Source organism: Pristiophorus japonicus, unplaced genomic scaffold (assembly GCF_044704955.1).
Source record: "Pristiophorus japonicus isolate sPriJap1 unplaced genomic scaffold, sPriJap1.hap1 HAP1_SCAFFOLD_347, whole genome shotgun sequence".
Lineage (NCBI taxonomy): Eukaryota > Metazoa > Chordata > Chondrichthyes > Pristiophoridae > Pristiophorus > Pristiophorus japonicus.
The window spans coordinates 410291-436621 of NW_027253292.1; the positions used below are offsets into that span (position 1 = coordinate 410291).

Sequence of the window (26331 nt, forward strand, 5' to 3'; positions counted from 1 at the left end):
GACCCTCGACACTGACCTTCAACACTGACCATCGACACTGACCCTCGACACTGACCATCGACACTGACCGTCGACACTGACCGTCGACACTGACCCTCGACACTGACCGTCGACACTGACCATCGACACTGACCCTCGACACTGACCGTCAACACTGACCATCGACACTGACCCTCGACACTGACCCTCGACACTGACCATCAACACTGACCCTCGACACTGACCCTCGACACTGACCATCGACACTGACCGTCGACACTGACCTGCGACACTGACCGTCGACACTGACAACATTGACCGTCGAAACTGACCGACACTGACCATCGACACTGACCATTGACACTGACCACACTGACCGTCAACACTGACCATCAACACTGACCACACTGACCATCGACACTGACCCTCAACACTGACCACAATGACTGTCGACACTGACCCTCGACACTGACCCTCGACACAGACCGTCGACACTGACCATCGACACTGACCGTCGAAACTGACCGTCGACACTGACGCTCGACACTGACCCTCGACACTGACCACACTGACCGGCGACGCTGACCATCGACAATGACCATCGATACCGACCGTCCACACTGACCCTCGACACTGACCACACTGACCGTCGACACTGACCCTCGACACTGACCACACTGACCGTCGACACTGACCATCGACACTGACCATTGACACTGACCACACTGACTGCCGACACTGACCGTCAACACTGACCACACTGACCGGCGACACTGACCATCGACACTGACCATCGATACCGACCGTCCACACTGACCATCGATACTGACCATCGATACTGACCCTCAACACTGACTCTCGACACTGACCCGCGACACTGACCCTCGACACTAACCGTCGACACAGTCCATCGACACTGACCCTCGACACTGACCGTCGACACTGACCATCGACACTGACCGTCGACACTGACCATCGACACTGACCATCGACACTGACCCTCGACACTGACCATCGACACTGACCCTCGACACTGACAATTGACACTGACCTTCAACACTGATCATCGACACTGACCCTCGACACTGACCATCGACACTGACCGTCGACACTGACCGTCGACACTGACCCTCGACACTGACCGTCGACACTGACTCTCGACACTGACCATCGACACTGACCCTCGACACTGACCATCGACACTGACCGTTGACACTGACCCTCGACACTGACCGTCGACACTGACTCTCGACACTGACCATCGACACTGACCCTCGACACTGACCATCGACACTGACCGTCGACACTGACCCTCGACACTGACCTTCAACACTGACCATCGACACTGACCCTCGACACTGACCATCGACACTGACCGTCGACACTGACCGTCGACACTGACCCTCGACACTGACCGTCGACACTGACCATCGACACTGACCCTCGACACTGACCGTCAACACTGACCATCGACACTGACCCTCGACACTGACCCTCGACACTGACCATCAACACTGACCCTCGACACTGACCCTCGACACTGACCATCGACACTGACCGTCGACACTGACCTGCGACACTGACCGTCGACACTGACAACATTGACCGTCGAAACTGACCGACACTGACCATCGACACTGACCATTGACACTGACCACACTGACCGTCAACACTGACCATCAACACTGACCACACTGACCATCGACACTGACCCTCAACACTGACCACAATGACTGTCGACACTGACCCTCGACACTGACCCTCGACACAGACCGTCGACACTGACCATCGACACTGACCCTCGACACTGATCCTCGACACTGACCATCGACACTGACCGTCGAAACTGACCGTCGACACTGACGCTCGACACTGACCCTCGACACTGACCACACTGACCGGCGACGCTGACCATCGACAATGACCATCGATACCGACCGTCCACACTGACCCTCGACACTGACCACACTGACCGTCGACACTGACCCTCGACACTGACCACACTGACCGTCGACACTGACCATCGACACTGACCATTGACACTGACCACACTGACTGCCGACACTGACCGTCAACACTGACCACACTGACCGGCGACACTGACCATCGACACTGACCATCGATACCGACCGTCCACACTGACCATCGATACTGACCATCGATACTGACCCTCAACACTGACTCTCGACACTGACCCGCGACACTGACCCTCGACACTAACCGTCGACACAGTCCATCGACACTGACCCTCGACACTGACCGTCGACACTGACCATCGACACTGACCGTCGACACTGACCATCGACACTGACCGTCGACACTGACCCTCGACACTGACCATCGACACTGACCCTCGACACTGACAATTGACACTGACCTTCAACACTGATCATCGACACTGACCCTCGACACTGACCATCGACACTGACCGTCGACACTGACCGTCGACACTGACCCTCGACACTGACCGTCGACACTGACTCTCGACACTGACCATCGACACTGACCCTCGACACTGACCATCGACACTGACCGTCGACACTGACCCTCGACACTGACCTTCAACACTGACCATCGACACTGACCCTCGACACTGACCATCGACACTGACCGTCGACACTGACCCTCGACACTGACCGTCGACACTGACCCTCGACACTGACCATCAACACTGACCATCGACACTGACCCTCGACACTGACCGTCAACACTGACCATCGACACTGACCCTCGACACTGACCCTCGACACTGACCATCAACACTGACCCTCGACACTGACCATCGACACTGACTGTCGATACTGACCACATTGACCGTCGACACTGACCTGCGACACTGACCGTCGACACTGACAACATTGACCGTCGAAACTGACCGACACTGACCATCGACACTGACCATTGACACTGACCACACTGACCGTCAACACTGACCATCAACACTGACCACACTGACCATCGACACTGACCCTCAACACTGACCACACTGACTGTCGACACTGACCCTTGACACTGACCCTCGACACAGACTGTCGACACTGACCACACTGACCCTCGACACTGACCGTCGACACTGACCCTTGACACTGACCCTCGACACTGACCACACTGACCCTCGACACTGACCCTCGACACTGACCGTCGACACTGACCCTCGACACTGGCCACACTGACCGGCGACACAGACCATCGACACTGACCATCGACACTGACCCTCGACACTGACCACAATGTCCGCCGACACTGACCCTCGACACTGACCCTCGACACAGACCGTCGACACTGACCACACTGACTCTCAACACTGACCCTCGACACTGACCGTCGACACTGACCATCGACACTGACCCTCGACACTGACCATCGACACTGACCGTCAAAACTGACCACCCTTACAGTCGACACTGACCGTCAAAACTGACCACACTGACCGTCGACACTGACCGACACTGACCATCGACACTGACAACATTGACCGTCGAAACTGACCATCGACACTGACCATCGACACTGACCATCAACACTGACCACACTGACCATCGACACTGACCATTGACACTGACCATCGACACTGACCATCAACACTGACCTCACTGACCATCGACACTGACCATCGACACTGACCGTCAACACTGACCACACTGACCGTCGACACTGACCATCAACACTGACCACACTGACCATCGCCACGGACCATTAAAACTGCCCGTCGACACTGACCGTCCATGCTGACCATCGACACTGACCACACTGACCATCGACACTGACCATCGACACTGACCATCGACACTGACCACACTGACCGTCGACACTGACCATCAACACTGACCGTCGACACTGACTATTGACACTGACCACACTGACCGTCGACACTGACCATACTGACCACACTGACCATCGACACTGACCTTCGACACTGACCGTCAACACTGACCACACTGACCGTCGACACTGACCATCAACACTGACCGTCGACACTGACCACACTGACCATCGACACTGACCGTCGACACTGACCATCAACACTGACCGTCGACACTGACCATCAACACTGACCACACTGACCGTCGACACTGACCATCAACACTGACCGTCGACACTGACCACACTGACCGTCGACACTGACTATTGACACTGACCACACTGACCGTCGACAGTGACCATACTGACCACACTGACTCTCAACACTGACCATCGACACTGACCACTCTGACCATCGATACTGACCATCGAAACTGTCCATCGACACTAACCATACTGACCCTCGACACTGACCCTCGACACTGACCATCGACACTGACCACACTGACCATCGACACTGACCCTCGACACTGACCATCGACACTGACTGTCGAAACTTACCACACTGACCGTCGACACTGACCTGCGACACTGACCGTCGACACTGACAACATTGACCGTCGAAACTGACCGACACTGACCATCGACACTGACCATTGACGCTGACCACAATGACCGTCAACACTGACCATCAACATGGACCACACTGACCATCGACACTGTCCACACTGACCGTCGACACTGACCCTCGACACTGACCCTCGACACTGACCCTCGACACTGACCCTCGACACAGACCGTCGACACTGACCACACTGACCCTCGACACTGACCGTCGACACTGACCGTCGACACTGACCCTCGACACTGACCCTCGACACTGACCACACTGACCCTCGACACTGACCGTCGACACTGACCGTCGATACTGACCCTCGACACTGACCATCGACACTGACCATCGACACTGAACCTCGACACTGACCGTCAACACTGACCATTGACACTGACCCTCGACACTGACCATCAACACTGACCCTCGACACTGACCATCGACACTGACTGTCGAAACTGACCACACTGACCGTCGACACTGACCTGCGACACTGACCGTCGACACTGACAACATTGACCGTCGAAACTGACCGACACTGACCATCGACACTGACCATTGACACTGACCACACTGACCGTCAACACTGACCATCAACACTGACCACACTGACCATCGACACTGACCCTCAACACTGACCACACTGACTGTCGACACTGACCCTCGACACTGACCCTCGACTCAGACCGTCGACACTGACCACACTGACCCTCGACACTGACCGTCGACACTGACCCTCGACACTGACCCTCGACACTGACCACACTGACCCTCGACTCTGACCACACTGACCCTCGACACTGACCCTCGACACTGACCGTCGACACTGACCCTCGACACTGACCACACTGACCTTCGACACTGACCATCAACACTGACCATCGACACTGACTATTGACACTGACCACACTGACCGTCGACACTGACCATACTGACCACACTGACCATCGACACTGACCATCAACACTGACCATCAACACTGACCACACTGACCATCGACACTGACCATTAAAACTGACCGTCGACACTGACCGTCCATGCTGACCATCGACACTGACCACACTGACCTTCGACACTGACCATCGACACTGACCATCGACACTGACCGTCAACACTGACCACACTGACCGTCGACACTGACCATCAACACTGACCGTCGACACTGACCACACTGACCGTCGACACTGACTATTGACACTGACCACACTGACCGTCGACAGTGACCATACTGACCACACTGACCATCGATACTGACCATCGACACTGACCCTCAACACTGACCATCGACACTGACCACTCTGACCATCGATACTGACCACACTGACCATCGACACTGACCGTCGAAACTGTCCATCGACACTAACCATACTGACCCTCGACACTGACCCTCGACACTGACCCTCGACACTGACCCTCGACACTGACCATCGACACTGACCATCGACACTGACCACACTGACCCTCGACACTGACCATCGACACTGACTGTCGAAACTTACCACACTGACCGTCGACACTGACCTGCGACACTGACCGTTGACACTGACAACATTGACCGTCGAAACTGACCGACACTGACCATCAACACTGACCACAATGACCGTCAACACTGACCATCAACATGGACCACACTGACCATCGACACTGACCACACTGACCGTCGACACTGACCCTCGACACTGACCCTCGACACTGACCCTCGACACAGACCGTCGACACTGACCGTCGACACTGACTGTCGACACTGACCCTCGACACTGACCGTCGACACTGACCATCGACACTGACCGTCGACACTGACCACACTGACCCTCGACACTGACCCTCGACACTGACCCTCGACACTGACCACACTGACCCTCGACACTGACCCTCGACACTGACCCTCGACACTGACCCTCGACACTGACCGTCGACACTGACCGTCGACACTGACCCTCGACACTAACCATCGACACTGACCGTCAAAACTGACCACCCTTACAGTCGACACTGACCGTCGAAACTGACCACACTGACCGTCGACACTGACAACATTGACCGTCGAAACTGACCGACACTGACCATCGACACTGACCATCAACACTGGCCACACTGACCATCGACACTGACCATTAAATCTGACCGTCGACACTGAAGGTCCATGCTGACCATCGAAACTGACCACACTGACCGTCGACACTGACCATCAACACTGACCACACTGACCATCGACACTGACCATCGACACTGACCACACTGACCGTCGACACTGACCATCAACACTGACCGTCGACACTGACCACACTGACCGTCGACACTGACTATTGACACTGACCTCACTGACTGTCGACACTGACCATATTGACCACACTGACCAACGATACTGACCATCGACACTGACCCTCAACACTGACCATCGACACTGACCACTCTGACCATCGATACTGACCACACTGACCATCGACACTGACCGTCGAAACTGTCCATCGACACTAACCACACTGACCCTCGACACTGACCCTCGACACTGACCCTCGACACTGACCCTCGACACTGACCGTCAACACTGACTCTCGACACTGACCATCGACACTGACTGTCGAAACTGACCACACTGACCGTCGACACTGACCTGCGACACTGACCGTCGACACTGACAACATTGACCGTCGAAACTGACCGACACTGACCATCGACACTGACCATCAACACTGACCATCAACACTGGCCACACTGACCATCAACACTGACCCTCGACACTGACCACACAGACCGTCGACACTGACCCTCGACACTGACCCTCGACACTGACCATCAACACTGACCCTCGACACTGACCACACTGACCATCGACACTGACCCTCGACACTGACCACACTGACCATCGACACTGACCCTCGACACTGACCGTCGACACTGACCGTCAAAACTGACCACCCTTACAGTTGACACTGACCGTTGAAACTGACCACACTGACCGTCGACACTGACCTGCGACACTGACCGTCGACACTGACAACATTGACCGTCGAAACTGACCGACACTGACCATCGACACTGGCCACACTGACCATCGACACTGATCACACTGACCATTGACACTGACCATCGACACTGACCGGCGACAATGACCACACTGACCATCGACACTGACCATCGACACTGACCGGCGACACTGACCACACTGACCAACGACACTGACCACACTGACCATTGACACTGACCATCGACGCTGACCGGCGACACTGACCACACTGACCATTGACACTGACCATCGACACTGACCACACTGACCATCAACACTGACCCTCGACACTGACCACACAGACCGTCGACACTGACCCTCGACACTGACCCTCGACACTGACCATCAACACTGACCCTCGACACTGACCACACTGACCATCGACACTGACCCTCGACACTGACCACACTGACCATCGACACTGACCCTCGACACTGACCGTCGACACTGACCGTCAAAACTGACCACCCTTACAGTTGACACTGACCGTTGAAACTGACCACACTGACCGTCGACACTGACCTGCGACACTGACCGTCGACACTGACAACATTGACCGTCGAAACTGACCGACACTGACCATCGACACTAGCCACACTGACCATCGACACTGATCACACTGACCATTGACACTGACCATCGACACTGACCGGCGACAATGACCACACTGACCATCGACACTGACCATCGACACTGACCGGCGACACTGACCACACTGACCAACGACACTGACCACACTGACCATTGACACTGACCATCGACGCTGACCGGCGACACTGACCACACTGACCATTGACACTGACCATCGACACTGACCACACTGACCATTGACACTGACCATCGACACTGACCATTGACACTGACCATCGACACTGACCGGCGACACTGACCACACTGACCATCGACACTGACCATCGACACTGACCGGCGACACTGACCACACTGACCATCGACACTGACCACACTGACCATCGACACTGACCATCGACACTGACCGGCGACACTGACCACACTGACCATCGACACTGACCATCGACACTGACCGGCGACACTGACCACACTGACCATTGACACTGACCATCGACACTGACCATCGACACTGACCATCGACACTGACTCTCGACACTGACCACACTGACCGTCGACACTGACTCTCGACACTGACCACACTGACCCTCGACACTGACCCTCGACACTGACCCTCGGCACTGACCCTCGACACAGACCATCGACACTGTCCATCGAAACTGACCGTCGGCACTGACCGTCGACACTGACCATCGACACTGACCACACTGACCGTCGACACTGTCCGTCGACACTGACCGTCGACACTGACCATCGACACTGACCGTCGACACTGACCATCAACACTGACCACACTGACCGTCGACACTGACCATCAACACTGACCGTCGACACTGACCACACTGACCGTCGACACTGACTATTGACACTGACCACACTGACCGTCGACAGTGACCATACTGACCACACTGACTCTCAACACTGACCATCGACACTGACCACTCTGACCATCGATACTGACCATCGAAACTGTCCATCGACACTAACCATACTGACCCTCGACACTGACCCTCGACACTGACCATCGACACTGACCACACTGACCATCGACACTGACCCTCGACACTGACCATCGACACTGACTGTCGAAACTTACCACACTGACCGTCGACACTGACCTGCGACACTGACCGTCGACACTGACAACATTGACCGTCGAAACTGACCGACACTGACCATCGACACTGACCATTGACGCTGACCACAATGACCGTCAACACTGACCATCAACATGGACCACACTGACCATCGACACTGACCACACTGACCGTCGACACTGACCCTCGACACTGACCCTCGACACTGACCCTCGACACTGACCCTCGACACTGACCCTCGACACAGACCGTCGACACTGACCACACTGACCCTCGACACTGACCGTCGACACTGACCGTCGACACTGACCCTCGACACTGACCCTCGACACTGACCACACTGACCCTCGACACTGACCGTCGACACTGACCGTCGATACTGACCCTCGACACTGACCATCGACACTGACCATCGACACTGAACCTCGACACTGACCGTCAACACTGACCATTGACACTGACCCTCGACACTGACCATCAACACTGACCCTCGACACTGACCATCGACACTGACTGTCGAAACTGACCACACTGACCGTCGACACTGACCTGCGACACTGACCGTCGACACTGACAACATTGACCGTCGAAACTGACCGACACTGACCATCGACACTGACCATTGACACTGACCACACTGACCGTCAACACTGACCATCAACACTGACCACACTGACCATCGACACTGACCCTCAACACTGACCACACTGACTGTCGACACTGACCCTCGACACTGACCCTCGACACAGACCGTCGACACTGACCACACTGACCCTCGACACTGACCGTCGACACTGACCCTCGACACTGACCCTCGACACTGACCACACTGACCCTCGACTCTGACCACACTGACCCTCGACACTGACCCTCGACACTGACCGTCGACACTGACCCTCGACACTGACCACACTGACCTTCGACACTGACCATCAACACTGACCATCGACACTGACTATTGACACTGACCACACTGACCGTCGACACTGACCATACTGACCACACTGACCATCGACACTGACCATCAACACTGACCATCAACACTGACCACACTGACCATCGACACTGACCATTAAAACTGACCGTCGACACTGACCGTCCATGCTGACCATCGACACTGACCACACTGACCTTCGACACTGACCATCGACACTGACCATCGACACTGACCGTCAACACTGACCACACTGACCGTCGACACTGACCATCAACACTGACCGTCGACACTGACCACACTGACCGTCGACACTGACTATTGACACTGACCACACTGACCGTCGACAGTGACCATACTGACCACACTGACCATCGATACTGACCATCGACACTGACCCTCAACACTGACCATCGACACTGACCACTCTGACCATCGATACTGACCACACTGACCATCGACACTGACCGTCGAAACTGTCCATCGACACTAACCATACTGACCCTCGACACTGACCCTCGACACTGACCCTCGACACTGACCATCGACACTGACCATCGACACTGACCACACTGACCCTCGACACTGACCATCGACACTGACTGTCGAAACTTACCACACTGACCGTCGACACTGACCTGCGACACTGACCGTTGACACTGACAACATTGACCGTCGAAACTGACCGACACTGACCATCAACACTGACCATTGACACTGACCACAATGACCGTCAACACTGACCATCAACATGGACCACACTGACCATCGACACTGACCACACTGACCGTCGACACTGACCCTCGACACTGACCCTCGACACTGACCCTCGACACAGACCGTCGACACTGACCGTCGACACTGACCGTCGACACTGACCCTCGACACTGACCGTCGACACTGACCATCGACACTGACCGTCGACACTGACCACACTGACCCTCGACACTGACCCTCGACACTGACCACACTGACCCTCGACACTGACCCTCGACACTGACCCTCGACACTGACCCTCGACACTGACCGTCGACACTGACCGTCGACACTGACCCTCGACACTAACCATCGACACTGACCGTCAAAACTGACCACCCTTACAGTCGACACTGACCGTCGAAACTGACCACACTGACCGTCGACACTGACAACATTGACCGTCGAAACTGACCGACACTGACCATCGACACTGACCATCAACACTGGCCACACTGACCATCGACACTGACCATTAAATCTGACCGTCGACACTGAAGGTCCATGCTGACCATCGAAACTGACCACACTGACCGTCGACACTGACCATCAACACTGACCACACTGACCATCGACACTGACCATCGACACTGACCACACTGACCGTCGACACTGACCATCAACACTGACCGTCGACACTGACCACACTGACCGTCGACACTGACTATTGACACTGACCTCACTGACTGTCGACACTGACCATATTGACCACACTGACCAACGATACTGACCATCGACACTGACCCTCAACACTGACCATCGACACTGACCACTCTGACCATCGATACTGACCACACTGACCATCGACACTGACCGTCGAAACTGTCCATCGACACTAACCACACTGACCCTCGACACTGACCCTCGACACTGACCCTCGACACTGACCCTCGACACTGACTCTCGACACTGACCATCGACACTGACTGTCGAAACTGACCACACTGACCGTCGACACTGACCTGCGACACTGACCGTCGACACTGACAACATTGACCGTCGAAACTGACCGACACTGACCATCGACACTGACCATCAACACTGACCATCAACACTGGCCACACTGACCATCAACACTGACCCTCGACACTGACCACACAGACCGTCGACACTGACCCTCGACACTGACCCTCGACACTGACCATCAACACTGACCCTCGACACTGACCACACTGACCATCGACACTGACCCTCGACACTGACCACACTGACCATCGACACTGACCCTCGACACTGACCGTCGACACTGACCGTCAAAACTGACCACCCTTACAGTTGACACTGACCGTTGAAACTGACCACACTGACCGTCGACACTGACCTGCGACACTGACCGTCGACACTGACAACATTGACCGTCGAAACTGACCGACACTGACCATCGACACTGGCCACACTGACCATCGACACTGATCACACTGACCATTGACACTGACCATCGACAATGACCGGCGACAATGACCACACTGACCATCGACACTGACCATCGACACTGACCGGCGACACTGACCACACTGACCAACGACACTGACCACACTGACCATTGACACTGACCATCGACGCTGACCGGCGACACTGACCACACTGACCATTGACACTGACCATCGACACTGACCACACTGACCATTGACACTGACCATCGACACTGACCATTGACACTGACCATCGACACTGACCGGCGACACTGACCACACTGACCATCGACACTGACCATCGACACTGACCGGCGACACTGACCACACTGACCATCGACACTGACCACACTGACCATCGACACTGACCATCGACACTGACCGGCGACACTGACCACACTGACCATCGACACTGACCATCGACACTGACCGGCGACACTGACCACACTGACCATTGACACTGACCATCGACACTGACCATCGACACTGACCATCGACACTGACTCTCGACACTGACCACACTGACCGTCGACACTGTCCGTCGACACTGACCGTCAACACTGACCATCGACACTGACCACAGACACTGACCGTCGACACTGACTCTCGACACTGACCCTCGACACTGACCCTCGACACTGACCCTCGACACTGACCCTCGGCACTGACCCTCGACACAGACCATCGACACTGACCGTCGACACTGACCGTCGCCACTGTCCATCGAAACTGACCGTCGGCACTGACCGTCAACACTGACCATCGACACTGACCACACTGACCGTCGACACTGTCCGTCGACACTGACCGTCGACACTGACCATCGACACTGACCGTCGGCACTGACCGTCGACACTGACTCTCGACACTGACCCTCGACACTGACCACACTGACCGTCGACACTGTCCGTCGACACTGACCGTCAACACTGACCATCGACACTGACCACAGACACTGACCGTCGACACTGACTCTCGACACTGACCGTCGACACTGACCATCGACACTGACCGTCGGCACTGACCGTCGACACTGACTCTCGACACTGACCCTCGACACTGACCACACTGACCGTCGACACTGTCCGTCGACACTGACCGTCAACACTGACCATCGACACTGACCACAGACACTGACCGTCGACACTGACTCTCGACACTGACTCTCGACACTGACCATCGACACTGACCACACTGACCGTCGACACTGGCCATCGACACTGACCCTCGACACTGACCCTCGACACTGACTCTCGACACTGACCCTCGACACTGACCACACTGACCGTCGACACTGACCGTCGGCACTGACCGTCGACACTGACCCTCGACACTGACTCTCGACACTGACCCTCGACACTGAGCATCGACACTGACCCTCGACACTGACCACACTGACCATCGATACTGACCATCGACACTGACCCTCAACACTGACCATCGACACTGACCACTCTGACCATCGATACTGACCACACTGACCATCGACACTGACCGTCGAAACTGTCCATCGACACTAACCATACTGACCCTCGACACTGACCCTCGACACTGACCCTCGACACTGACCATCGATACTGACCACACTGACCATCGACACTGACCGTCGAAACTGTCCATCGACACTAACCATACTGACCCTCGACACTGACCTTCGACACTGACCCTCGACACTGACCGTCAACACTGACCCTCGGCACTGACCATCGACACTGACTGTCGAAACTGACCAAACTGACCGTCGACACTGACCTGCGACACTGACCGTCGACACTGACAACACTGACCATTGACACTGACCATCGACACTGACCGGCGACACTGACCACACTGACCATTGACACTGACCATCGACACTTGTCACACTGACCATTGACACTGACCATCGACACTGACCGGCGACACTGACCACACTGACCATCGACACTGACCATCGACACTGACCGGCGACACTGACCACACTGACCATCGACACTGACCACACTGACCATTGACACTGACCATCGACACTGACCGGCGACACTGACCACACTGACCATTGACACTGACCATCGACACTGATCACACTGACCATTGACACTGACCATCGACACTGACCGGCGACACTGACCACACTGACCATCGACACTGACCATCGACACTGACCGGCGACACTGACCACACTGACCATTGACACTGACCATCGACACTGACCGGCGACACTGACCACACTGACCATTGACACTGACCGTCGGCACTTACTACACTGACATGGACAGCCGACACGGACCGTGGACACTGACCCCGGACAGTCGTGGGCTTGGCTGACCGATTGACCGTGGACCGTTGTTGACGATTCTCTTGCTGTGATTTCAGGTTGCACCTGACTGCGACGGATCGCGGGATGCCTAGGCTGGTGGGCACCGCGACCCTCACCGTTATCATCTTGGACCTCAACGACAACAGCCCCACCATCCCGCTGCCCCGTGAGGTCCGCATACCCGAGAGTGAGTGACCATCCATCACACGTGGTCACACGTGTCCATTACATCCAAAATATGGCCGCTCTGAAAGTGCAGCACTCCCTCAGTACTGCCCCTCCGACAGTGCGGCACTCCCTCAGTACTGCCCCTCCGATAGTGCAGTGCTCCCTCAGTACTGCCCCTCCGACAGTGCGGCGCTCCCTCAGTACTGTCCCTCCGACAGTGCAGCACTACCTCAGTACTGCACCTCCAACAGTGCAGCACTCCCTCAGTACTGCCCCTCCGACAGTGCGGCGCTCCCTCAGTACTGCCCCTCCGACAGTGCGGCGCTCCCTCAGTACTGTCCCTCCGACAGTGCAGCACTCCCTCAGTACTGCCCCTCCGACAGTGCAGCACTCCCTCAGTACTGCCCCTCCGACAGTGCGGCGCTCCCTCAGTACTGTCCCTCCGACAGTGCAGCACTCCCTCAGTACTGCCCCTCCGACAGTGCGGCGCTCCCTCAGTTTAGATTATGGGCTCAGGTCTCTGGAGTGGGACTCGAACCCACGACCTATAACTCCGAGACAAGAGTGCTGCACACTGAGCCAGGGCTGTTCCCTGGGGGGAAGTGTGGAGATTTGAAGAAGGGGGGAGGGGGATCGGAGGGGATACCTCACACACACCCTCAGTCCACTCCCCCAGTCCCCTCCCTCCCACCCCTCCCCCACACCCCCCCCAGTCACCTCCCCCGCACCCCTCCCCCACACACACACCCCAGTCCACACCCCCGCACCCCTCCCCCACACACACCCTAGTCCCCTCCCCCACACACCCCCAGTCCCCTCCCCCACACACCCCCAGTCCCCTCCCTACCACCCCTCCCCCACCCCCCCCAGTCCCCTCCCCCACACCCCTCCCCCACACACACCCCCAGTCCCCTCCCTACCACCCCTCCCCCACACCCCCCCCCAGTCCCCTCCCCCACACACCTCCCCCACACACACGCCCAGTCCCCTCCCACCCCTCCCCCACCCCCCCAGTCCCGCCAGTCCCCTGCCCCACACCCCTCCCCCACACCCCCCTAGTTCCCTCCCCCATACCCCTCTTCCACACCCCTCCCCCCTGTCCCCTCCCCCACACACCCCCCCAGTCCCCTCCTCCACACCCCACCCCCCAGTCCCCTCCTCCACAACCCTCCTCCACACCCCTCCCCCCAGTCCCCTCCTCCACTCCCCTCCCCCACCCCTCCCCCCACACACGTCCCCCGCACACCCCTCCCTCCACACCTCTCCCTCACCCCCGATGCTGGAAGCAGAGTCCGCCGGTGCACTTTCTCACTCGTCTGTCTCTCTCTCTCTCGCCTGACTGCAGACGCCCTGATTGGCTCCGAGATCACCAAAGTGACGGGGAATGACGTGGATTCTGGCCCCGTGCTGTCCTACACACTCCTCACCGAGAGCGAGAAGTTTAGTATCAATCGTTATCGCGGCATCATCTCGCTGAGTACCGCTCTGGACTACGAGCAGCGCAGCTGGTACCTGCTCACCATTCGCTCCTCCGACTCCAGGCACACCACCATCGCCAACCTCACCATCCTGGTCCAGGACGTCAACGACAATCCCCCAGTCTTCATCCAGGATCTGTATCAGGTGAGCGGAATCCGCAACCCCACCGGCACTGAGACACTCGGGGTACAGGGGACTGAGACACTCGGGGTACAGGGGACTGAGACACTCGGGGCACAGTGGACTGAGACACTCGGGGTACAGGGGGCTGAGACACTCGGGGTACAGGGGACTGAGACACTCGGGGTTCAGGGGACTGAGACACTCGGGGTTCAGGGGACTGAGACACTCGGGGTACAGGGGACTGAGACACTCGGGGCACAGTGGACTGAGACACTCGGGGTACAGGGGACTGAGACACTCGGGGTTCAGGGGACTGAGACACTCGGGGTTCAGGGGACTGAGACACTCGGGGTTCAGGGGACTGAGACACTCGGGGTACAGGGGACTGAGAAACTCGGGGTACAGGGGACTGAGACACGGGTTACAGCGGACTGAGACACTCGGGGTACAGGGGACTGAGACACTCGGGGTACAGGGGACTGGGACACTCGGGGTACAGGGGACTGAGACACGGGTTACAGCGGACTGAGACACTCGGGGTACAGGGGACTGGGACACTCAGGGTACAGGGGACTGAGACACTCGGGGTACAGGAGACTGGGACACTCGGGGTACAGGGGACTGAGACACTCGGGTTACAGGGGGACTGAGACACTCGGGGTACAGGGGGACTGAGACACTCGGGGTACAGGGGGACTGAGACAATCGGGGTACACTGGACTGAGACACTCGGGGTACAGGGGACTGAGACACTCGGGGTACAGGAGACTGGGACACTCGGGGTACAGGGGACTGAGACACTCGGGTTACAGGGGGACTGAGACACTCGGGGTACAGGGGACTGAGACACTCGGGGTACAGGGGACTGAGACACTCGGGATACAGGGGACTGAGACACTCGGGGTACAGGGGACTGAGACACTCTGGGTACAGGGGACTGAGACAATCGGGGTACACGGGACTGAGACACTCGGGGTACAGGGGACTGATACACTCGGGGCACAAGGGACTGAGACACTCGGGGTACAGGGGACCGAGACACTCGGGGTACAGTGGACTGAGACACTCGGGGTACAGGGGACTGAGACGCTCGGGGTACAGGGGACTGAGACACGGGGTACAGGGGACTGGGACACTCGGGGTACAGGGGACTGAGAGACGGGGTACAAGGTACTGGGACACTCGGGGTACAGGGGACTGAGACACTCGGGGTACAGGGAGACTGAGACACTCGGGGTACAGGGGACTGAGACACTCGGGGTACAGGGGGACTGAGACACTCGGGGTACAGGGGACTGAGAGACTCAGGGTACACGGGACTGAGGCACTCGGGGTACGGGGACTGAGACACTCGGGATACGGGGACTGAGACACTCGGGGTACAGGGGACTGAGACACTCGGGGTACAGGGGACTGAGACACTTGGGGTACAGAGGACTGAGACACTCTGGGTACGGGGGACTGAGACACACGGGGTACGGGGACTGAGACACTCGGGGTACAGGGGGCTGAGACACTCGGGGTACAGGGGACTGAGACACTCGGGGTACGTGTGCGGGAAGTGCATCCGCCTCCAGCTCGTGACAGACCGCATTGCGGCACTCGAGCTGCGAGTGGATGAACTCTGGAGCATCCACGATGCTGAGAATGCCGTGAATAGCACCTTTAGTGAGTTGGTCTTACTGCAGGTAAAGGTTACACAGCCAGATAGTAAATGGGTGACCAACAGGAAGAGCAGTGCATGGAAGGTAGTGCAGGGTTACATAGAAACATAGAAAATAGGTGCAGGAGCAGGCCATTCGGCCCTTCTAGCCTGCACCGCCATTCAATGAGTTCATGGCTGAACATGCAACTTCAGTACCCCATTCCTGCTTTCTCACTATACCCCTTGATTCCCCTAGTAGTAAGGACTGCATCTAACTCCTTTTTGAATATATTTAGTGAATTGGCCTCAACTACTTTCTGTGGTAGAGAATTCCACAGGTTCACCACTCTCTGGGTGAAAAAGTTTCTCCTCATCTCGGTCCTAAATGGCTTACCCCTTATCCTTAGACTGTGTCCCCTGGTTCTGGACTTCCCCAACATTGGGAACATTCTTCCTGCATCTAACCTGTCCAAACCCGTCAGAATTTCAAACGTTTCTATGAGGTCCCCTCTCATTCTTCTGAACTCCAGTGAATACAAGCCCAGTTGATCCAGTCTTTCTTGATATGTCAGTCCCGCCATCCCGGGAATCAGTCTGGTGAACCTTCGCTGCACTCCCTCAATAGCAAGAATGTCCTTCCTCAGGTTAGGAGACCAAAACTGTACACAATACTCCAGGTGTGGCCTCACCAAGGCCCTGTACAACTGTAGCAACACCTCCCTGCCCCTGTACTCAAATCCCCTCACTATGAAGGCCAACATGCCATTTGCTTTCTTAACCGCCTGCTGAACCTGCATGCCAACCTTCAATGACTGATGTACCATGACACCCAGGTCTCGTTGCACCTCCCCTTTTCCTAATCTGTCACCATTCAGATAATAGTCTGTCTCTCTGTTTTTACCACCAAAGTGGATAACCTCACATTTATTCACATTATACTTCATCTGCCATGCATTTGCCCACTCACCTAACCTATCCAAGTCACTCTGCAGCCTCATAGCATCCTCCTCGCAGCTCACACTGCCTCCCAACTTAGTGTCATCCGCAAATTTGGAGATACTACATTTAATCCCCTCGTCTAAATCATTAATATACAGTGTAAACAGCTGGGACCTCAGCAGAGAATTTTGCGTCACTGAGACATTCGGGGTACAGGGGACTGAGACACTCGGGGTACGGGGGACTGAGACACTCGGGGTATGGGGGACTGAGACACTCGGGGTACAGGGGACTGAGACACTCAGGGCACAGGGGACTGAGACACTCGGGGTACAGGGGGACTGAGACACTCGGGGTACAGGGGACTGAGACACTCGGGGTACAGGGGACTGAGACACTCGGGGTACAGGGGACTGAGATACGGGGTATAGGGGACTGGGACACTCGGGGTACAGGGGGACTGAGACACTCGTGGTACAGGGGACCGAGACACTCGGGGTACGGGTGACTGAGACACTCGGGATACGGGGGACTGAGGCACTCGGGGTACGGGGACTGAGGCACTCGGGGTACGGGGGACTGAGTCACTCGGGGTACGGGGGACTGAGACACTCGGGGTACGGGGGACTGAGACACTCGGCGTACGGGGGACTGAGACACTCGGGGTACAGGGGGACTGAGACACTCGGGGTACAGGGGACTGAGACACTCGGTGTACGGGGGACTGAGACACTCGGGGTACGGGGGACTGAGACACTCAGAGCACAGGGGACTGAGACACGGTGTACAGGGGACTGGGACACTCGGGGTACAGGGGACTGAGACACTCGGGGTACAGGGGACTGAGACACTCGGGGTACAGGGGACTGAGACACTCAGGATACAGGTGACTGAGACACTTGGGGTACAGGGGACTGGGACACTCGGGGTACAGGGGGACTGAGACACTCAGAGCACAGGGGACTGAGACACGGTGTACAGGGGACTGGGACACTCGGGGTACAGGGGACTGAGACACTCGGGGTACAGGGGACTGAGACACTCGGGGTACAGGGGGACTGAGACACTCAGAGCACAGGGGACTGAGACACGGGGTACAGGGGACTGGGACACTCGGGGTACAGGGGACTGAGAGACGGGGTACAGGGGGACTGAGACACCCGGGGTACAGGAGACTGAGACACTCGGGGTACGGGGGACTGAGACACTCGGGGTACGGGGGACTGAGACACTCGAGGTACAGGGGACTGAGACACTCGGGGTACAGGGGACTGAGACACTCAGGGTACAGGGGACTGAGACAGTCAGGGTACAGGGGACTGAGACACTCGGGGTACGGCTGTCTGAGACACTCGGGGTACGGGGACTGAGACACTCGGGGTACAGGGGACTGAGACACTTGGGGTACAGGGGACTGAGACACTCGGGGTACAGGGGACTGGGACACTCGGGGTACAGGGGGACTGAGACACTCGAGGTACAGAGGACTGAGACACGGGGTACAGGGGGACTGAGACACTCGTGGTACAAGGGACTGAGCCACTCGGGGTACAGGGGACTGAGACACTCGGGGTACACGGGACTGAGACATTCGGGGAACAGGGGACTGAGACACGGGGTACAGGGGGACTGAGACACTCGGGGTACGGGGGACTGAGACACTCGAGGTACAGAGGACTGAGACACTCGAGGTACAGGGGACTGAGACACTCGGGGCACAGGGGACTGAGACACTCGGGGCACAGGGGACTGAGACACTCGGGGCACAGGGGACTGAGACACTCGGGATACAGGGGATTGAGACACTCTGGGTACAGGGGACTGAGACACTCTGGGTACAGGGGACTGAGACACTCGGGATACAGGGGACTGAGCCACTCGGGATACAGGGGACTGAGACACTCTGGGTACAGGGGACTGAGACACTCGGGATACAGGGGACTGAGCCACTCGGGATACAGGGGACTGAGACACTCTGGGTACAGGGGACTGAGACACTCGGGATACAGGGGACTGGGACACTCGGGGTACAGGGGACTGAGACACTCGGGATACAGGGGACTGAGACACTCGGGGTACAGGGCGACCGAGACAGGCGGGGTACAGGGGACCGAGACACTCGGGATACAGGGGACTGAGACACTCGGGGTACAGGGGACTGGGACACTCGGGGTACGGAGACTGAGGCACTCGGGGTACGGGGGACTGAGACACGCGGTGTACGAGGGACTGAGTCACTCGGGGTACGGGGGACTGAGACACTCGGGGTACGGGGGACTGAGACACTCGGCGTACGGGGGACTGAGACACTCGGGGTACAGGGGGACTGAGACACTCGGGGTACAGGGGACTGAGACACTCGGTGTACGGGGGACTGAGACACTCGGGGTACGGGGGACTGAGACACTCGGGGTACAGGGGACTGAGACACTCAGGATACAGGTGACTGAGACACTTGGGGTACAGGGGACTGGGACACTCGGGGTACAGGGGGACTGAGACACTCAGAGCACAGGGGACTGAGACACGGGGTACAGGGGACTGGGACACTCGGGGTACAGGGGACTGAGACACTCGGGGTACAGGGGACTGAGACACTCGGGGTACAGGGGGACTGAGACACTCAGAGCACAGGGGACTGAGACACGGGGTACAGGGGACTGGGACACTCGGGGTACAGGGGACTGAGAGACGGGGTACAGGGGGACTGAGACACTCGGGGTACAGGAGACTGAGACACTCGGGGTACGGGGGACTGAGACACTCGGGGTACGGGGGACTGAGACACTCGGGATACAGGGGACTGAGACACTCGGGGTACAGGGGACTGGGACACTCAGGGTACAGGGGACTGAGACACACGGGGTACAGGGGACTGAGACACTCGGGGTACGGCTGTCTGAGACACTCGGGGTACGGGGACTGAGACACTCGGGGTACAGGGGACTGAGACACTTGGGGTACAGGGGACTGAGACACTCGGGGTACAGGGGACTGGGACACTCGGGGTACAGGGGGACTGAGACACTCGAGGTACAGAGGACTGAGACACGGGGTACAGGGGGACTGAGACACTCGTGGTACAAGGGACTGAGCCACTCGGGGTACAGGGGACTGAGACACTCGGGGTACACGGGACTGAGACATTCGGGGAACAGGGGACTGAGACACGGGGTACAGGGGGACTGAGACACTCGGGGTACGGGGGACTGAGACACTCGAGGTACAGAGGACTGAGACACTCGAGTTACAGGGGACTGAGACACTCGGGGCACAGGGGACTGAGACACTCGGGGCACAGGGGACTGAGACACTCGGGGCACAGGGGACTGAGACACTCGGGATACAGGGGACTGAGCCACTCGGGATACAGGGGACTGAGACACTCTGGGTACAGGGGACTGAGACACTCGGGATACAGGGGACTGGGACACTCGGGGTACAGGGGACTGAGACACTCGGGATACAGGGGACTGAGACACTCGGGGTACAGGGCGACCGAGACAGGCGGGGTACAGGGGACTGAGACACTCGGGATACAGGGGACTGGGACACTCGGGGTACAGGGGACTGAGACACTCGGGATACAGGGGACTGAGACACTCGGGGTACAGGGGACTGGGACACTCGGGGTACAGGGGGACTGAGACACTCAGAGCACAGGGGACTGAGACACTCGGGGCACAGGGGACTGAGACACTCGGTGTACAGGGGACTGAGACACTCGGGGTACGGAGACTGAGGCACTCGGGGTACGGGGGACTGAGACACTCGGGGTACAGGGGACTGAGACACTCGGGGTACAGGTGACTGAGACACTCGGGGTACAGGGGACTGAGATACTCGGGGTACGGGGACTGAGGCACTCGGGGTACGGGGGACTGAGACACGCGGTGTACGGGGGACTGAGTCACTCGGGGTACGGGGGACTGAGACACTCGGGGTACGGGGGACTGAGACACTCGGGGTACGGGGGACTGAGACACTCGGTGTACGGGGGACTGAGACACTCGGGGTACAGGGGGACTGAGACACTCGGGGTACAGGGGACTGAGACACTCGGTGTACGGGGGACTGAGACACTCGGGGTACGGGGGACTGAGACACTCGGGGTAGAGGGGACTGAGACACTCAGGATACAGATGACTGAGACACTCAGGGTACAGGGGACTGAGACACTCGGGGCACAGGGGACTGGGACACTCGGGGTACAGGGGACTGAGACACGGGGTACAGGGGACTGGGACACTTGGGGTACAGGGGACTGAGAGACGGGGTACAGGGGGACTGAGACACTCGGGGTACGGGGGACTGAGACACTCGGGGAACGGGGGACTGAGACACTTGAGGTACAGAGGACTGAGACACTCGAGGTACAGGGGACTGAGACACTCGGGGCACAGGGGACTGAGACAATCGGAGCACAGGGGACTGAGACACTCGGGGTACGGGGGACTGGGACACTCAGGGTACAGGGGACTGAGATACTTGGGGTACAGGGGACTGAGACACTCGGGGTACAGGGGACTGGGACACTCGGGGTACAGGGGGACTGAGACACTCGAGGTACAGAGGACTGAGACACGGGGTACAGGGGGACTGAGACACTCGGGGTACAAGGGACTGAGCCACTCGGGGTACATGGGACTGAGACACTCGGGGTACACGGGACTGAGACACTCGGGGTACAGGGGACTGAGACACGGGGTACAGGGGGACTGAGACACTCGGGATACGGGGGACTGAGACACTCGGGGTACGGGGGACTGAGACACTCGAGGTACAGAGGACTGAGACACTCGAGGTACTGGGGACTGAGACACTCGGGGTACAGGGGACTGAGACACTCGGGGTACAGGGGACTGAGACACTCGGGGTACAGGGGACTGGGACACTCGGGGTACAGGGGGACTGAGACACTCAAGGTACAGGGCGACCGAGACAGGCGGGGTACAGGGGACCGAGACACTCGGGGTACAGGGGACTGACACACTCGGGGTACAGGGGACTGGGACACTCGGGGTACAGGGGACTGAGACTCTCGGGGTACAGGGGACTGAGACACCCGGGGTACAGGGGACTGAGACGCTCGGGGTACAGGGGACTGAGACACGGGGTACAGGGGACTGAGAAGGGGTACTGGGGACTGGGACACTCGGGGTACAGGGGACTGAGAGACGGGGTACATGGGACTGGGACATTCGGGGTACAGGGGACTGAGACACTCGGGGTACAGGGTAACTGAGACACTCGGGGTACGGGGCTGAGCCACTCGGGGTACGGGGACTGAGACACTCGGGGTACAGGGGACTGAGACCCTCAGGGTACAGGGGGACTGAGACACTCGGGGTACAGGGGACTGAAACACTCGGGATCCACGGGACTGAGGCACTCGGGGTACGGGGACTGAGACACTCGGGGTACAGGGGACTGAGCCACTCGGGGTACACGGGACTGAGACACTCGGGGTACAGGGGACTGAGACACTCGGAGTACGGCTGTCTGAGACACTCGGGGTACGGGGACTGAGACACTTGGGGTACGGGTGACTGAGACACTCGGGGTACGAGGGACTGAGGCACTTGGGGTACGGGTGACTGACACACTCGGGGCACAGGGGACTGAGACACTCGGGGTACGGGGGACTGAGACACTCGGGGTACGGGGACTGAGGCACTCGGGGTACGGGGGACTGAGACACTCGGTGTACGGGGGACTGAGACACTCGGGGTACAGGGGACTGAGTGACGGGGTACAGGGGAGTGGGACACTCGGGGTACAGGGGACTGAGTGACGGGGTACAGGAGACTGGGACACTCGGGGTACACGGGACTGAGACACTCGGGGTACAGGGGACTGAGACACTCGGGGTACAGGGGACTGAGACACCCGGTGTACGGGGGACTGAGACACTCGGGGTACGGGGGACTGAGACACTCGGGGTACAGGGGACTGAGACACTCGGGGTACAGGGGGACTGAGACACTCAGAACACAGGGGACTGAGGCACGGGGTACAGGGGACTGGGACACTCGGGGTACAGGGGACTGAGAGACGGGGTACAGGGGACTGAGACACTCGGGGTACACGGGACTGAGACACTCGGGTACAGGGGACTGAGACACGGGGTACAGAGGGACTGAGACACTCGGGGTACGGGGGACTGAGACACTCGAGGTACAGAGGACTGAGACACTCGAGGTACAGGGGACTGAGACACTCGGGGCACAGGGGACTGAGACAATCGGAGCACAGGGGACTGAGACACTCGGGGTACAGGGGACTGAGACACGGGGTACAGGGGGACTGAGACACTCGGGCTACAGGGGACTGAGACACGGGGTACAGGGGGACTGAGACACTCGGGGTTCAGGGGACTGAGCCACTCGGGATACAGGGGACTGAGACACTCTGGGTACAGGGGACTGAGACACTCGGGATACAGGGGACTGAGACACTCGGGGTACAGGGGACTGAGGCACTCGGGGTACAGGGGACTGGGACACTCGGGGTACAGGGAGACTGAGACACTCAGGGTACAGGGGACTGAGACAGGCGGGGTACAGGGAACGAGACACTCGGGGTACAGGGGACTGAGACACTTGGGGTACAGGGGACTGGGACACTCGGGGTACAGGGGACTGAGACACTCGGGGAACAAGGGACTGAGACACTCGGGGTACAGGGGAATGAGACACTCGGGGTACACGGGACTGAGACACTCGGGGTACAGGGGACTGAGACACTCGGGGTACGGCTGTCTGAGACACTCTGGGTACGGGGACTGAAACACTCAGGATCCACGGGACTGAGACACTCGGTGTACAGGGGACTGAGACACTCGGGGTACGGAGACTGACGCACTCGGGGTACGGGGGACTGAGACACTCGGGGCACAGAGGACTGAGACACTCGGGGTACAGGGGACTGAGACACTCGGGGTACAGGGGACTGAGATACTCGGGGTACGGGGACTGAGACACTTGGGGTACGGGGGACTGAGACACGCGGTGTACGGCGGACTGAGTCACTCGGGGTACGGGGGACTGAGACACTCGGGGTACGGGGGACTGAGACACTCGGTGTACGGGGGACTGAGACACTCAGGGTACAGGGGGACTGAGACACTCAGGGTACAGGGGACTGAGACACTCGGTGTACGGGGGACTGGGACACTCGGGGTACAGGGGACTGAGACACGGGGTACAGGGGACTGGGACACTTGGGGTACAGGGGACTGAGAGACGGGGTACAGGGGGACTGAGACACTCGGGGTACGGGGGACTGAGACACTCGGGGAACGGGGGACTGAGACACTTGAGGTACAGAGGACTGAGACACTCGAGGTACAGGGGACTGAGACACTCGGGGCACAGGGGACTGAGACAATCGGAGCACAGGGGACTGAGACACTCGGGGTACGGGGGACTGGGACACTCAGGGTACAGGGGACTGAGACACTCGGGGTACAGGGGACCGAGACACTCGGGG

General features: G+C 58.2%; 1 protein-coding gene across 1 annotated transcript in view; it reads left to right on the top strand.

The window, feature by feature from the left end:
• The window catches only part of LOC139250087 (protocadherin-16-like), a 520410-nt gene that overhangs the window by 293697 nt on the left and 200382 nt on the right, over positions 1-26331 (top strand). The window contains exons 18-19 of the mRNA XM_070872662.1: positions 14543-14673; positions 16000-16277. Coding sequence (XP_070728763.1) covers positions 14543-14673; positions 16000-16277 — 409 coding nt within the window. The remainder of the gene's footprint in view (positions 1-14542; positions 14674-15999; positions 16278-26331) is intronic.